At 44.5% G+C, this 14,793-nt stretch overlaps 2 protein-coding genes across 3 annotated transcripts; one reads left to right on the top strand and one right to left on the bottom strand.

Moving 5' to 3' along the window:
• Positions 1 to 30: 30 nt before the first annotated feature.
• nle1 (notchless homolog 1 (Drosophila)) lies at positions 31 to 6,811 on the top strand. Of its 2 annotated transcripts, none has more exons than XM_056410293.1 (13): positions 31 to 333; positions 2,056 to 2,207; positions 2,841 to 3,061; positions 3,244 to 3,323; positions 3,430 to 3,506; positions 3,598 to 3,695; positions 4,382 to 4,574; positions 4,712 to 4,847; positions 4,969 to 5,015; positions 5,096 to 5,298; positions 5,429 to 5,588; positions 5,680 to 5,750; positions 5,867 to 6,811. In XM_056410293.1, exons 2-13 carry the CDS (start codon positions 2,070 to 2,072, stop codon positions 5,877 to 5,879), a joined length of 1,437 nt encoding a protein of 478 aa, XP_056266268.1. In that variant the 5' UTR covers positions 31 to 333; positions 2,056 to 2,069; the 3' UTR covers positions 5,880 to 6,811. The 2 variants fall into 2 exon arrangements, with proteins under 2 accessions (XP_056266268.1, XP_056266259.1); XM_056410284.1 differs by lacking the exon at positions 31 to 333 and adding an exon at positions 354 to 1,165.
• A 2,957-nt stretch (positions 6,812 to 9,768) lies between these two features.
• Positions 9,769 to 13,304, bottom strand: slc25a1a (solute carrier family 25 member 1a). The gene is made up of 9 exons (XM_056408658.1): positions 12,973 to 13,304; positions 11,883 to 11,990; positions 11,651 to 11,750; positions 11,049 to 11,187; positions 10,885 to 10,969; positions 10,670 to 10,774; positions 10,454 to 10,569; positions 10,283 to 10,356; positions 9,769 to 10,172 (listed from the first exon to the last, which is right to left on the bottom strand). Exons 1-9 carry the CDS (start codon positions 13,202 to 13,204, stop codon positions 10,058 to 10,060), a joined length of 1,074 nt encoding a protein of 357 aa, XP_056264633.1. The 5' UTR covers positions 13,205 to 13,304; the 3' UTR covers positions 9,769 to 10,057.
• Positions 13,305 to 14,793: the final 1,489 nt, after the last annotated feature.

Here is a 14,793-nt window from a genome sequence, read left to right as displayed (position 1 = left end):
AAGTGAGAAAGGTCTTCCAATCATAAAGAACTGTTTAGAAAAGGATATGTTGATGCTGCTGTTACTTTAATGCAGAAGGATGCATCTGGTAGTTGAGTTTTTGGAAATTGCCTTCGGATGAAATTATACAGATGTGACTTCCCCTAGCCTGGCAATCAATCATATTTACTGTCGCAATTAGGAGATTTTTCAAATTAAAAGTCCTACATTTTTACGAGAACTCAGTAATCTCCTTAATGTTTGAGGTGCTTTATATATCTTTTTCTTCATAGCCCCAGGCATTGACTGATGCAGCTGTGTTCAAGACATTCCTGACTTCCATTACCCTGGAAAGTATGTATGATGTGCATTGGAATAGTGTGTATTGTGGTCATGGCATATATGAATTAGTTTGTTAGAGAAGTGACGAAAAAAAAGGTCAAATCAAAAAAGAAAATCAGAAGCTGAGAGTTCATCATTATATGAAGGAATTAATGTGGGATTGTTCTCATAGAAATAATACAACCTATTCAAATCCATCGTTTATAATAGTATTATACGAAATTTCTTAAAATCAACACCTCTTAGTTGGGTTGCTTGAATCTAGATGTACTCAATGTAGAGGTAGATAGTAATTAAAAGTATAGATACGGGTCATCTGGGTGTTTAATAATTATTAGAAAATCGTTATTATTACTATGATTTTTGTTATTGTCATTAGTATTCCATACATATTGTTGTGAGTATTATTTGCCACCATTGTTATTCATATCATTATTATAGCAGTAAGATAACTGCACTTTTAGCCCCCCGCGTGTTATCAGTGAAGAGCCTTTAAGGGAGAGATACTCCAAGAAGACGGAGTTATTATGTCACTGTTTGAATTAAACACTCATAAAACATTTAATTTAAGTTGTGGGAACTTTTTGGGAGTTTCTTTTGAGGTAACCGAAAGTTGAAATCGAGTACAAAACATAAATATAAAAAAAGTAGAAATAAACTCAGTAGTTCGGCCATGGACCAACCGCAACGGCGCTTCCCTTCGTCACTCACTTCCCATGAACCATTGCGCGAGTCCGCTCAGTGAGATGAAAAATCCGACGTCTTCTTGGAGTATCTTTCCCGTAAAGGCTCTTCGCTGATATACACGTGGGGAGTTCGGACACGTCGCTATCTCGCTAAAAAGGTACAATTTTAGCACATGTATGTGCACATTTAGTTCCACACACAACTAGACACAGCTGTGTTAACAAGTTGCGGTGATCTTACTGCTGGGAGAACGCTGCTAAAAGTAACGAAGTGTCCAACATGTTAGCTAACAGCAGGCTAGCGGGGTTAGCTTCGAGGTTACTGGTTGACTAGCTAGCTACTTTGGTAATTTCATGTTGTACATGTTGGTCTTAAACTTCAATAACAATGTTAAAATGCCTATGCAATGTGTTGCTCTGTGTCCTGTTTTCTACTGTAACGTTAATGAGTTAACGTAATGGATATTCCGTCAGGTAACGTTAGTTTACGTTTGCTAGCCGGCTATAATGTTGCCTTCATGACAAATGTGAGATTTGACAACTCCCATGTATTTTATTTTTTTGTGTGTGTATTTTATTCAGTCGATCAAATCAAATACAATACAATATTATCCTATATAATTTACAAAATAGAAAGACTGAAAAGGTATAGGTAGAAGCAAAAAATGCTTATAAATTCCTATCCTAAATTGAAATCAAAATAAATCAGAAAACTAATATAAAATAAAGAAGAAAAAACAACAACAATAAACAAAATAAAAAACAAAATATATTTATATATACTACCACATACATCTTCCATATTAATACGTTTTTAATTACATTTATAACTCTCAAGAATTGTTTTATAAATAATTCCCTTGAAAACCCAAAAGGAGTTCATCCATTTCAACATTATTCCATAATTTGACTCCTACAACAGAAATACATCTTCTTTTAATGCCTTTTTTAGCCTCAAATCATATTTACACTCATGTATTTCAATAAGTAACATCTATAACATACGTGAGTATTCCTAATATGACAAGGGAACTTTAATGTTTTTCAGATCCAAATCTGAGGATGATGAGCGGGGACGTGGAGCGGCTGTTGATCCAGTTTCAGGATGAAGAAGGGGTGGTCCTGGGCTCCCCTTTCGACGTGCCTTTAGACATCACCCCGGAAAAACTACAGCTGGTCTGCAATGCACTGCTGCAGAAGGTAATCCTTTGAGAACATGGACGTAACAATTAAGTTGCGCTTTACATATTTGCACTTATATGGGTTTTAAGCCAGGTATCTTCAATATTTACTTCAAAATGTGTCTCAGAGTTTAACGTGTATCATTCTAAAAGTATTACTGTGTTTATGCTATAATGGCATTATGGCAATATCACTTGCTTTAGTCTTGAACACATTTCTCACTGTTATCATGGTAAATATTACATGATAAATCATATTTTTAAGTAACATTCAGGTAACCAAATAATGTTTGGTTTCTGTTTGAATCAGAGACAGCTTTATTGGCCATGTACGTACGCACATACATGGAATTATACTCCGGTTACATGTACGCTCATGTCGTACATGCATGTAATTTACAAATGGCAGGATGAATATTAAAAAAGACATTGAAGACAACAGAATAGCAATATGTTTGTACAATATCAAAACAACAGTGACAATGAATTGGGGATGTTGGTGCAGAAAGAAAGTGGTGATAGTGCAGATGGAGGTGTCTGATCGGCCAGTGGAGAGAAGCTGTTCATGCGTCTGGTGGTTTTGACAGTCAACAATTAAAGGTGACATGTTTTTTCAATGAATATCTCTTTGTTTTGCTTTTATTCCCGGTAGGATGAGCCAGTGCCGCTGGCGTTCTTCGTGCGTGGCGAGGCTGAGGTGGTGTCCAGTCTGGGATCGTGTGTGCAGGCTCTCGGGGTCGAGACGGAGCAAGTCGTGCCGGTGGTTTACCAGCCTCAGGCGGTGTTCAGGGTCCGAGCGGTGGCCCGCTGCACCAGCACCCTGCAGGGACACACGGAAGCTGTCATCTCCACCGCCTTCAGCCCCACCGGCAAGTGAGTAACTCAAAATGCTGAATTAACGGCTGCCTGTTTGGCATGCTTCTTGGTCCTCTGGTTTACCAGTGTCCTGGTGATATCACAACAATTAGAGGGGATGGAATAATAAATTATCTTCTGAACACGCCACAGGGAATATTTAGACATGCTGCTAATTCAATTGTCCCCGTTTGTTTCAGATATCTGGCCAGTGGTTCCGGCGATACCACGGTACGTTTTTGGGACTTGACGACTGAGACGCCTCACCACACCGCCAGAGGTATCAAAATATCGCCTAAAAGGCAGCGTGACCTGCTATGCTTTTAGATACCAGTGATTGATTCATGATTATAGACACAATTAAGCTGTAATCTGCTTTATTGAAGGACACACACATTGGGTACTGAGCATCGCCTGGTCACCCGATGGAAAGAAGCTGGCGTCAGGGTGCAAGAACAGTCAGGTGAGCTTCCAAGACACATGCGTCTTAAATATACAGGCAGACTGTATCTCCTGTACACTGTATTTATTTAGTTGCGGCTCTGTTTCTTTAGATCTTCCTGTGGGATCCTGTGACGGGTGCACAGGTGGGGAAGACTTTGACCGGACACACCAAGTGGATCACTTGGCTCAGCTGGGAACCCCTCCACCTGTGAGCACTCAAATCATCACTTCCTCTGAATCGGTTCTGGAGATTGTTTTACAGCTAAATCTAGCTGCTCTAAGATTCAGGGTCTAAATCTTCACAATGGCGAAGTCCTATTCATGAGAGCCAGCATGCACACTGAGGGAAGGTGACATCAAAGCAGCTCAATGGATTACATAATAATAATGTACAACTCCTTTTCCTTCTGTAAAAAGTAAAACAATGCATTAATACTACAGCAACTCCCAAAACACTAAAACATTGTTAGCTTGGTTCCAAAAAAATAAAAAAACATAACCTTTCACGTACAGTATTACATAACCTTTAATCTAGGAGTTGACTTGAGAAGAGAGCACTGGTCACTATTAGGGATATGGATCAAGCCAAAACAATTAAGTAATCAAAAAGAACCCGCACTGCCACCATGGTAAGTTTACGGGTTTTTTTATGCTAACAATAATCGTGGTTTAACATTCAAATTGTCAAAATGTCCACATTTGTAAATTGAAAACATAGTGGATGCTGATTTGTCTTAGAATATCGAAACTAGATCGCAGGAATACGTTTTATTTCTTCTGGAAGTGAGTGGAATAGGAGATAACATGATCTTTTAGAGCGTACACTGTATATCGTTTGTACGCGTTCTGTCCTGATGTCCTGCTTCGCCGATCCTCCTCTTCCTCTCCCTGCAGCAACCCAGAGTGCCGGTACTTAGCCAGCAGCTCTAAGGACGGCTCGATACGAGTCTGGGACACGGTGCTGGGGCGCTGCGAGAAGATCCTGACTGGACACACCCAGTCAGTCACCTGTGTGAAGTGGGGCGGAGATGGACTTCTTTACACCTCCTCCCAGGACAGAACGGTGAAAGTCTGGAGAGCCAAAGATGTAAGTGTGTGTGTGTGTGTGTGTGTGTGTGTGTGTGTGTGACACTTCTTTATTGTTGATTGGAATGCGTTGACTGTGAGGGAGGAGACAACCGCGTATCCGAGCCAGACTTAATGTGTGTTTACTTGTGGCTCTAGGGGGTCCAGTGCAGGACTCTGCAGGGCCACGCCCATTGGGTGAACACCTTGGCTCTCAGCACAGACTATGTCCTGCGCACTGGAGCGTTTGAACCCGCAGACGCCACGATTAACCCCCAGGACCTCACTGGGTCGCGTAAGGATCATGTGACTTTCTGTTGAGGAAACGGGGCTCGTTTGTTCATTCGCTGATCTTTTGAGCGAGAGGCTTTCTGGTGTCGATGTTTTCATGTAACACGCATTCTCTTTCCCCCCAGTGGAAGAGCTGAAGGACAAGGCTTTGCAGAGGTATAATAAAGTCAGGGTAGGTACCGCCTCTGGTCTGTGCTGATGTGTTCAGGTGCCTCTTGTGTCAGGACCCTGACTCTTGTTGTCGCGCTGCAGGGTTCAGCTCCGGAGCTCTTGGTGTCCGGGTCCGATGATTTCACCTTGTTCCTGTGGAACCCTGCGGAAGACAAGAAGCCTCTGGCCAGGATGACTGGACACAGCGCTCTGGTCAACCAGGTGCTCTTCTCCCCAGACACCAGGCTCCTCGCCTCCGCCTCATTCGACAAGTCCATAAAAATCTGGGACGGACGCACTGGGAAGTAAGAAAATCTCATCTCCTGAATACATGTGTGTAATACCGCTGTTGTCCAGGTGATGGTGCTGTGGGTGTTAGATGTCTGTGTGTGTCAGAGTATTTATGCATCTGCCCGCTTGTCCACTTTCCCAAAGGTACCTGACTTCCCTGCGTGGCCACGTGGGCTCCGTGTATCAGGTGGCGTGGTCGTCAGACAGCAGGCTGCTGGTCAGCGGCAGCAGCGACAGCACGCTCAAAGTGTGGGACATCAAGACGGGGAAGCTGAACGTGGACCTGCCCGGCCACGCCGACGAGGTGGGCGAGGAACGCTGCAGCTTCCCGATAGTTTCGTATCGGTTGCGATTTCTATTGTTGTGTCTGATCGCCTTGTTCCTCTGGTGTGTAGGTTTACGCCGTGGACTGGAGTCCTGATGGACAACGAGTGGCCAGCGGCGGGAAAGACAAATGTCTCCGAATGTGAGCGAGAGTCTGAGGAACCATCTTTTATCGTTGGGTCATTTTTTTTAAACATTTGTGTTACATTCCTATTTTTCCTCTCATGTGACCCTTTGACCTTGTGTTTCTTATTCCAGATGGAGACGATAGACACACCTCCGTTCCCTTTCCTGACTTTTGGAAGATGATGTCACATCTTCTCCGATCAAGAAGCTCGACAGCTGGAGCAAAGGCGGCTCGGCTGTTCCTAATCCCCCATCTGGCTTCGTGACGCCGTCAGTGGGTGGAGGAGCTCTGGGTCCTGATGCAAGGGCCCTCAGGCGGGAATATGAATAACACCTTCAAGGTGTTTTAGCGGAGTTTTAAAACGGGAGAGTTCACGATCGTCAGAACTTCCGACCGTTGAGCTACATTGTAAAATGTGCGTCGGTGTTGGCGTCTCACGTTGAAGAGTTTCCATTGATGTAAAGATCTTTAAGTTTAAAGCATGTTGTAGTGCCACGCCCACATGCTGGAGCTATAGACGGCACATTTATTTCTGAACACAGAATGAAATGCATACATTGAGAGATTAGTAAAAGATGTAACCTTACTAGATGAACTATATACACACACACACACACACACACACACACACACTGCAGGCGACAGGTGGACCAGTGCAGCGACAGGTGGGAGTGTTTAATACCCTCCTGTGTTTTTAATGCCGACCACACTCACCTTCAGCCTTTAATCTCCTGTCCGGGTCAGCAAAGCCTCGGCCTGCTGCTGGGAATCATGTATTCATTGATACAAATAAATATTTACATACCAAAACCAGGGGAATTGTTTTTACCTAAGTGTACATGACCTGCGTGACCATACAGGCCCCCGCTGTGTGAAGAATCTGCTTTAAATGAAGTGTTTGCAGACTCGAGGAGGTCGGGAACCAACCAGTCAACACATTGTTTACGTTAGCCATTCGTCTTCAGAGTTCATTTCACAACATTTATATTAATAAAATCTAAACTTAAAAGAAAATAAACGAGACTTAATGTTGTTCCGATTTTTAATATGTTGTCATATTAAACTACTACTTTATTTCCATTTCCCACTGCTACTTTATTTCCATTTCCCACAGTAAAGGCTTCATCTCTATTAATACAGGGCTCTCAAGTTTTGAAGACAGGCAAGCGTGAGATTTCCATCAGCACCCGATACAGCTGACCGTTGCGCGCGCCGGCATCGAGCCGAAAAGAGTTGTTGACGGGGGGTGCTAGTGACTATTTTTTTGCTCCATCCCAATGCGCGCAGACCGGCGTCGGAGCTCTGCAGAGGAATAATCGATCGGCGTATTGAGCACCCCTGCATTAAATAGCCGAGAGGTTTTTTCAGCGTGAGGAATTCGATGTGTGGCGGGAGTGCGTGAGATAAGACCGAAATGCGTGAGTCTCACGCTCAATGCGTGAGACTTGAGAGCCCTGATTAATAGTACAGACATAAAGGTGTCGTAAGACATTTAAGTTTTCGCCGTCCACTGATGTGTTTTGACCAGTGGGCCGTCAGGGCCAGCGAGGCCTTCTCTGCTGGCCTAAACAACATCAGAATATGTCAGGGTTGCGTGGCTTATCTCCGTTACTTTGCTCCGTGGAAAAATATGTTCCGCCATCCGCCACGGAATAATTAACCAATTTTTTCTACGTTATACTTCTTGTGGAAATGCCACACACGTCGGAACATCTAGCGCCCCGGTTTGAATGACTTCCGCATCCAGCGTCACGAAAGCAGCAGCAGCCAATTAGATCCAACAGCGGAGCAGCTCAGCGCTGATTGGCTCTCACAACGCAGCGTTCTGGTTTTGTGCTGTGACGTCACTAGTGACGTCACGGAGCTTTGATCCAGAGTGTGTAAATAGAGCAGACTCGAGCGCTGTTCTGAGGTCTACTCGAGGATCTGGGAGAGTTCTGGTCACCATGGTAACCAGGATGTGTACCCTGGGTACTCGTAGACTGGGTGGGGTGGTGGGCCAGAGCAGGCTCAAGCACTTGTCTCAAGCCTACTTGAGGATCGGGGAGAGTCCTGGAGACCAGGATGTGTACCCTAGGTACTCGTAGACTAGGGGGGAGGAGATAGATATTTCTCTGATATATACACACGTACATACATAAATACATGGTGAACTAATCTTACATTAGGTTGTTCAGCTGTAGTAAGACGGCATTGAAGGCCTAGGTAGAAAATGCACGTCCCGCCACTGGTTTTTACGGTACTGCACATTTACTGGAGCCTAAATCGACGGAAATGTAACTATTCAGTCAGTGAAGGAGATAAAACTCCCCCACTGTAGCCTCGACATTAGTGTCTTTAGTCATATGAAGTCACACCGTGTTTATCAATGACTTTATTGAAACCAATGAATCATGTTACTTCCAAATATATATATATATATACACTACCGTTCAAAAGTTTGGGGTCACTTAGAAATGTCTTTATTTTTCAAAGAAAAGCACTGTTTTTTCAAAAAGATAACATTAATCAAAAAGACACTCTCTACATTGTTAATGTGGTAAATGACTATTCTAGGTGGAAACGTCTGGTTTCTAATGAAATATCTCCAGAGGTGTATAGAGGCCCATTTCCATCAACGATCACTCCAGTGTTCTAATGGTACATTGTGTTTGCTAATCGCCTTAGAAGACTAATATCTGATTAGAAAACCCTTGTGCAATTATGTTAGCACAGCTGAAAACAGTTATGCTGGTGATATAAGATATACAACTGGCCTTCCTTTGAAGAACAAAATTAATACTTCAAATATTAAGCATTATTTCTAACCTTGTCAATGTCTTGACTATATTTTCTATTCAATTTTCAATTCATTTGATAAATAAAAGTGAGTTTTCATGGAAGACACGAAATTGTCTGGATGACCCCAAACTTTTGAACGGTAGTGTATATATATATCAAAGTCGATGTTTGTGAACATGTTTTAGTTCACACATTCTCTCTTGCACGACAGCGTCTTCTCAAACGTGAACGATCCAATCTGATGCGCCGTACTTACGACGTCCACGCGCTTCGGGCCCGATGGTGAAAATCAACGAGGCGGAAACGAAGATTCCACACGATAACAAAGATGTACTTCAGCGAATGAAAACAACAGTAGAGACAAAAGACTAAAAACAATATTCTGTTGCTCTTGGTTTTTTAATGTAATAAACATTTGCCCCATATTACATCGGAGATTCTAAGCAAGTAGTTTGGCAAAGATGAGCAAAAAGGCTTCAATCAAAAACCAAATGTAAACACCAAGACCCAATGAGTGCGTACAAAGAGGGATAATTAGCTCTTGTATCAGCTGGCGTACAAAAGGCGAAACGAGAGAGAGAGAGAGAGAGGGGTTCTGGCTCCGGGACCAGTTTGTGTCACCTCGACAAGTCCCCGTGTAACGCTAACTAGATGCCACATAGCGATCCATGCAGCCGTGCACAGCAGGCGGCGGCGGCGGCGGGCCGTGAGAGGCCCGGTGAGCAGCGTCCAGAGTTCATCCTCTGACCCCCCCCTCTGAGTCGATTAGGAGACAAACTGGTTGTTTTGGAATTTATTTGGTCAATTCATCATGAAGGGTTCTACTTTTTTTATCCTCTATTTCTTGAGAGTTTTTCCTGATCCGATTTGAGGTCAAAGGTCAAGGATGTCGTATGTGTTCAGATTGTAAAGCCCTCTGAGGAAAATTTGGAATATTGGGCTACACAAAATAAACTGAATTGAAGAATTGTTTTAATACTTATTTCCCCCCCCCCAAAAAAAATGTGCGAACACATCTCGGTTAAAACACAAGATTAGTGCCGTCGCGTTGTTCTTTGCGGAGGCACTCAGTTTTACAAAAAAAGTCAATTAAATCCACTAATCAAAAAGCAGTGTGTGTGTGTGTGTGGGGGGGGCAGCTCTGGTGTAAGTACTCAGTGAATCAAAAGACACGTTTATGGTCTCAGTACAAAGTGTTCACTCTCCGATGTACCGTAACAGTCATATATAGAAAGCTAAAACATCACCCCCCCCCCCTCTAATGTCAACCTTTGGTTTAATAATCCGTGTGTTTTCTTCTCTACATACACCGATGTTGTTTGGTAATAAGACTTATTTTTAAAAAAATCCTTCATTTGTCTTTGTCCGTATCTTTCTCTTCACAACACAAAGTTCTGAGTACGACCCGGAGAAACGCGTAGAGGTGTGGCGAGCGGCCGCACTCGTCTCCGTGCCGATGGGGCGGCGGCTTCGGGGCGTCGCAGAGAGCGAGTCAGAACTACGAGAGAGGAGTTCACGTGGCCCGGACCTCCGGGCCGCCTCTACTGGGTCTTCCACACGCCGTTCAGCAGCTTGACGACCTCCTCGTAGATGACGAAGACGATGGCCACGTCCAAGCACACGCGGCCCAGCCGGGGAACGGTCCCCTTGTAGAACCTGTGGGGACAGAGAGAGAGAGAGAGAGAGAGAGAGAGACGGTTTCTCTACAGTGGTGATGAAGTGTCGCGCCGCGTCGTGCATCCGGGGGGGGGGGAGGGGATACTCACGCCTGCGGCCCTTCGTGCTTCAAGATCTGAAAGGCACAATCCACGGTGTTCTTGTAGCAGTGGGCCTCCAAACCCTGAGGGACACGGAAAGAGTGAGAAAATGGCACGGATCGAAATAAAATCCACACGCGTGTGTGTGTGTTTGTGTGTGTTTGTGTGTGTGTTCCCTACCTGCATCCTGGTCTTCACCACATCCAGGGGCGTGTTTCCAAAAACACTGGCAGCTCCCGCCGTGGCTCCAAACGTCGCCGTGACGACCGGGTGGATGTCTCGCCTGGGGTCGTCGCCTTAGGAAGAAGTTGAAATAAAAATAAAAATTTTAATAGGAGAGCGGATCAGTCCAGATGAAAGACGACGGGGGTCGTCGGATCGAGGCGCCTTTCCCACCTTTGTACCAGTTGCGCAGCGCGTTCATCACGTAGAATCGGATCGCCTGATTGGATCCCTGCTTGAGCACGGTGGCCGTCAGACCTTGGTACGTCCCTCTCACTCCTACACGAGTCAAACCGATTGTTTTACGGAGCACAAACCACTCATATGAAAACTGGTGGTTACAGCCGGTACCAGTAGAACAGTACCACCCGCTCCCTTCTCTCTCTTACCCTGTTCTCTGATAATCTCACTGACTCCGTGAAAGAAGCCTCTGTATCGAGGTCTGAGGGAACACTGGTCATGGATCATCTTCACCTGCAGTGACGGGGGAGGGGAGTGTCAGGGGGGAGGGGGGAGGGTCCATTGTTTATTCAAATCGTCCAGCTCCACCCACCTTAAGCGTCTCCATGGGGCACACAACCACGATGGCCTCCGCCACGCCGGCTCCCAGACCGCACACCAGGCTGCGCGTGTTGTCCAGCCGGCCCGTGGCGTCTCGCATCGGGTTGCTGAGCATCTCGAACGTGCCAAACCTGTGAGAGGAGGAGGAGGAGGAGGGGACGGCGGTGCGTTCAAGGACAACAAGGGGATGCGTCCCAGACAACGGGAGCACAAATAACAAACAAGTGATCGGCTCCTGTTGGACGACACCAGACGTTTGATGAGATCACGCTGAGCTCTTGGAAATCGTGACGGACAAAATGTAGACGGATTTGAGATAATTTGATGAAATATTGAGCGGATTAATCGATGATGAGAATAATCATGAGTTGCAGTCCGAAAAAAAAGCCGACTGGAGCGGCGAAAAAATGCTGCGTCGGCGCTTTGTCATCCGTCGACTGTTCAAATTAATGTCAAGTGTACAACCCCATAAACCAAAAGGATGCGCAGGAGCATTGTGTTTATTTCAGCAACATAAAAAATATATATAATATATATATATATTATATATATATAATATATTTATTTATTTATATATCATGTGTGCAACTTTACCTCATTGCAGACTTGGGTATCGATCCGTAGAGCAAGGAGCTGAGACCTCGATACAACCCTCTCAGACCGTGATCCTGTACAGTCAACTTCACACAGTCACCTGCACACACACACACACACACACACAGACAGAGCATCAGTGAGGGAGTAATCCAGCAGAAGATAAACACACACACACACACACACACACACACACGTGGAGTCAGCTGTCATACGCGTCCCAGTGACCTACCGATTCCTCTGTACCGCGGCGGGTTGGCTCTCCCATCGAGCTGCAGCTGAGTCTTCACATACTCGGTGGGGAAGGTGATGCAGATCTCGATGCCTCCTGCAATCCCACCTGAGGGAGGAGAGGGGACACACACACACACACACACACACACATACTGCTGTGAGGATTTGTGGACTCACTGTGCAGAATTGTGCTTGAATGTCCCTGAACGCATGTAGGAGCTCACAGATAAAGGCATGAGGCTCAATGGCAGAGTGGTGCTGTTAGGTTTTAGAGCATGTGTTTTCAATTTGTATTCAAGAATGTAAGCCCTATGAATTATTGTTTACTCCACAGGGTTGTAATTATTAGAAGAAGATTAATAATTACAATCATATTATTGCTGTGTTGTTTATTCTATACTGGTCACCCTGAGAGCAAAAGGTTCCAGGGTCACATCGGGTTCATGAGCAGACACAGGAACAAGGGTTTGTTTGATGTTTCACCATATACCCACCGACACCTCACACAGGAATGTCGGGTCGTAAAGCTCATACGGAAGAGACCCCATCTGTGTTGTGTAAATGACTTGCTTCAATAAAAGGACCGTCGGGGGAGAACTGAGCCAGAGTGTTTTGGGTGAGTGCAGGAGGCACAGCTCAGGCATTTCTCCTTGGACAAGTAAAACTACGCGCTCGAGTCTGTTATCTGTAGTCATTGGAGTTGGTCTGGTAATTCAACTAGCGGGGCTTTATCTTTAAGGTGAAAACCCCACAGGTGCTGATGCTGTGTATGATTCCATGACTTTGTGTTTGCATGAAATGCTAATGTGTGGTGAAATTACACAGCAGTGCCTGCACTGAGGTGGACATAATAGCCGAGGGCTGCTGAATGTGTACTTGCCTCTATTCAACACGCAGCATAAACCTTGAAAGCATATTTATCGATGCTTTTATTTCAGATCAATGCAGAATACAACCACATCATGCAACTGCATCGCTGCTGGCTCAGTGCGTTTTGACCCAGTTCTGCAAGAACAGCTTTGTATGGGCGACAGATTGAGATTATAGGCTGTGGATGAAGCAATAGTGAGGGGAATAGTTGACTATACCTGCAAGGATGGCCTTTCCGGGATGTGTGATCTTCCCCCCATCGTCCGCAGCCGCCGCGAGGCGCCTCCTCGCCGGCGGAGAGCCCGGCCCCGGCCCTGGCCCCGGCCACGCAGCAGCGGAGAGCCGCTGCAATGGAGGCCGCTGATGGAGCGTTGCGCGCGGGCGTCCTCTCCCGCAGCAGCCGCACGGTCCTTCGTGGTGCACCGAGAACGGCTTCAGCGGCGGGGACATGTCGGTGGTCTCGGGTCGGTGGTAGAGATCCTCGGTAGAGCGATGTCAGACAACAACAACACGGTAAGCTGGTGGCTGCAGGAGCATCAATATTCAAATAGGCATCAGGTGATGGGGCAGGCCATTGGCTCGCCATGCTGCCTAATGCCATTACGCAGTCACGTGACTGGCGACCAATCACATGCAGGATGCTGCTTTACTGGCCTGCCCAGGCTCATTTCTAGTCTGACCCAACACAAACACAACATTAAAAAAACAATCCACCTGTATTGTATTATTTTTAGTCGTAATTTAAATTTAAAGGTATACTTTTAGACTGGAAACAAATTGTATAATGCCGACACACAATGTTAATATTGGCATTTCTTACCAAAGTTACAATCTTAATTTCATGGTTTAAAATGGATCAAAAGAAATAATCTGCTATTTTTTAATCAGCCATAACTAATCTACGTCAAGAAATATAAGAATTTTATTATTTTTTATTTTTTATTGGGTAGAAAAGTGAGTACAAAACAAGTAACATGAACACACACATGACCCAATAAATTATATAAAGTGAGACATGGGCAAAAAACCCATGGGACTGCATAGATGGATGTGTGTGTGTGTGTGTGTGTGTGTGTGTGTGTGTGTGTGCGCACGCGCATGCGTGCGTGTGTTTATCTAAATCTATAATAGGGTGAATCAACATTGTTACACACCAATATATGACATTAATAGAAATAATCTAAGTAAATATTGTATTAAAACTAATAAACTAATATTAGCCAAATATATGCCTAGATGGGTGTGTGTGTGTGGGGGGGGGGGGGGGGGTTTGTGACATAAAATATTGTAGTAATTATAATGGAAAGATTCATCCCATTAATGAGATTAAAACATTACAAAAGAACAATATATAATATTGTGCCCCACACAAATAAGAGTTTGGTATATTGCTGCTCCCTCTTAATCCTTGTTCTCTGAAATAGTGCTCTCTGCATGCCACCACACACACACACACACACACACACACACGCACACACACACACACACACACACACACTGCCTCCCCCAATCAGCCTTTACAGTGAAACTAGGTCAGCATTTCCACCACAAGCCCCGACCCGCTGAGAAAAATATACACAGACGCAGAGAGAGCCAGTCGAGTCCACATTACAATGACCGAGCATTGTTCACTTGGTCAATTTATTTGAAAAACAGATATATTTCATGCTATCTTCGTTTTATTTCTTGGTGACCACTTGTTTCATGGCTCTTGTTTGATCATACAGGGAAAGAATATGGCGAAGATATTGAGTTCAGGTGGGAAATGCAGGTGTATAAGATGTTATTTCCTCCACAGCTGGTCTCTCTGATCTTGTTGATTAAGCTCCTTTGTCAGTCTGATGTCCAGCTGACAGAATAAAAGGGAAATGTGTGTCTTTGTACACATCTATAGATTATAATTCTACAATTATGTGTCAATTTAAATAAAGTTTACGATGAATAGTCACAAAATTATTTAAATAGTAAACTATGTACATGGACACGAATTGATGCATCCACATGGATATATATAAACATCTATATATAAATAAATATAT

Source organism: Pseudoliparis swirei, chromosome 3 (assembly GCF_029220125.1).
Source record: "Pseudoliparis swirei isolate HS2019 ecotype Mariana Trench chromosome 3, NWPU_hadal_v1, whole genome shotgun sequence".
Lineage (NCBI taxonomy): Eukaryota > Metazoa > Chordata > Actinopteri > Perciformes > Liparidae > Pseudoliparis > Pseudoliparis swirei.
This window is presented reverse-complemented; position numbering and strand designations above follow the sequence as displayed.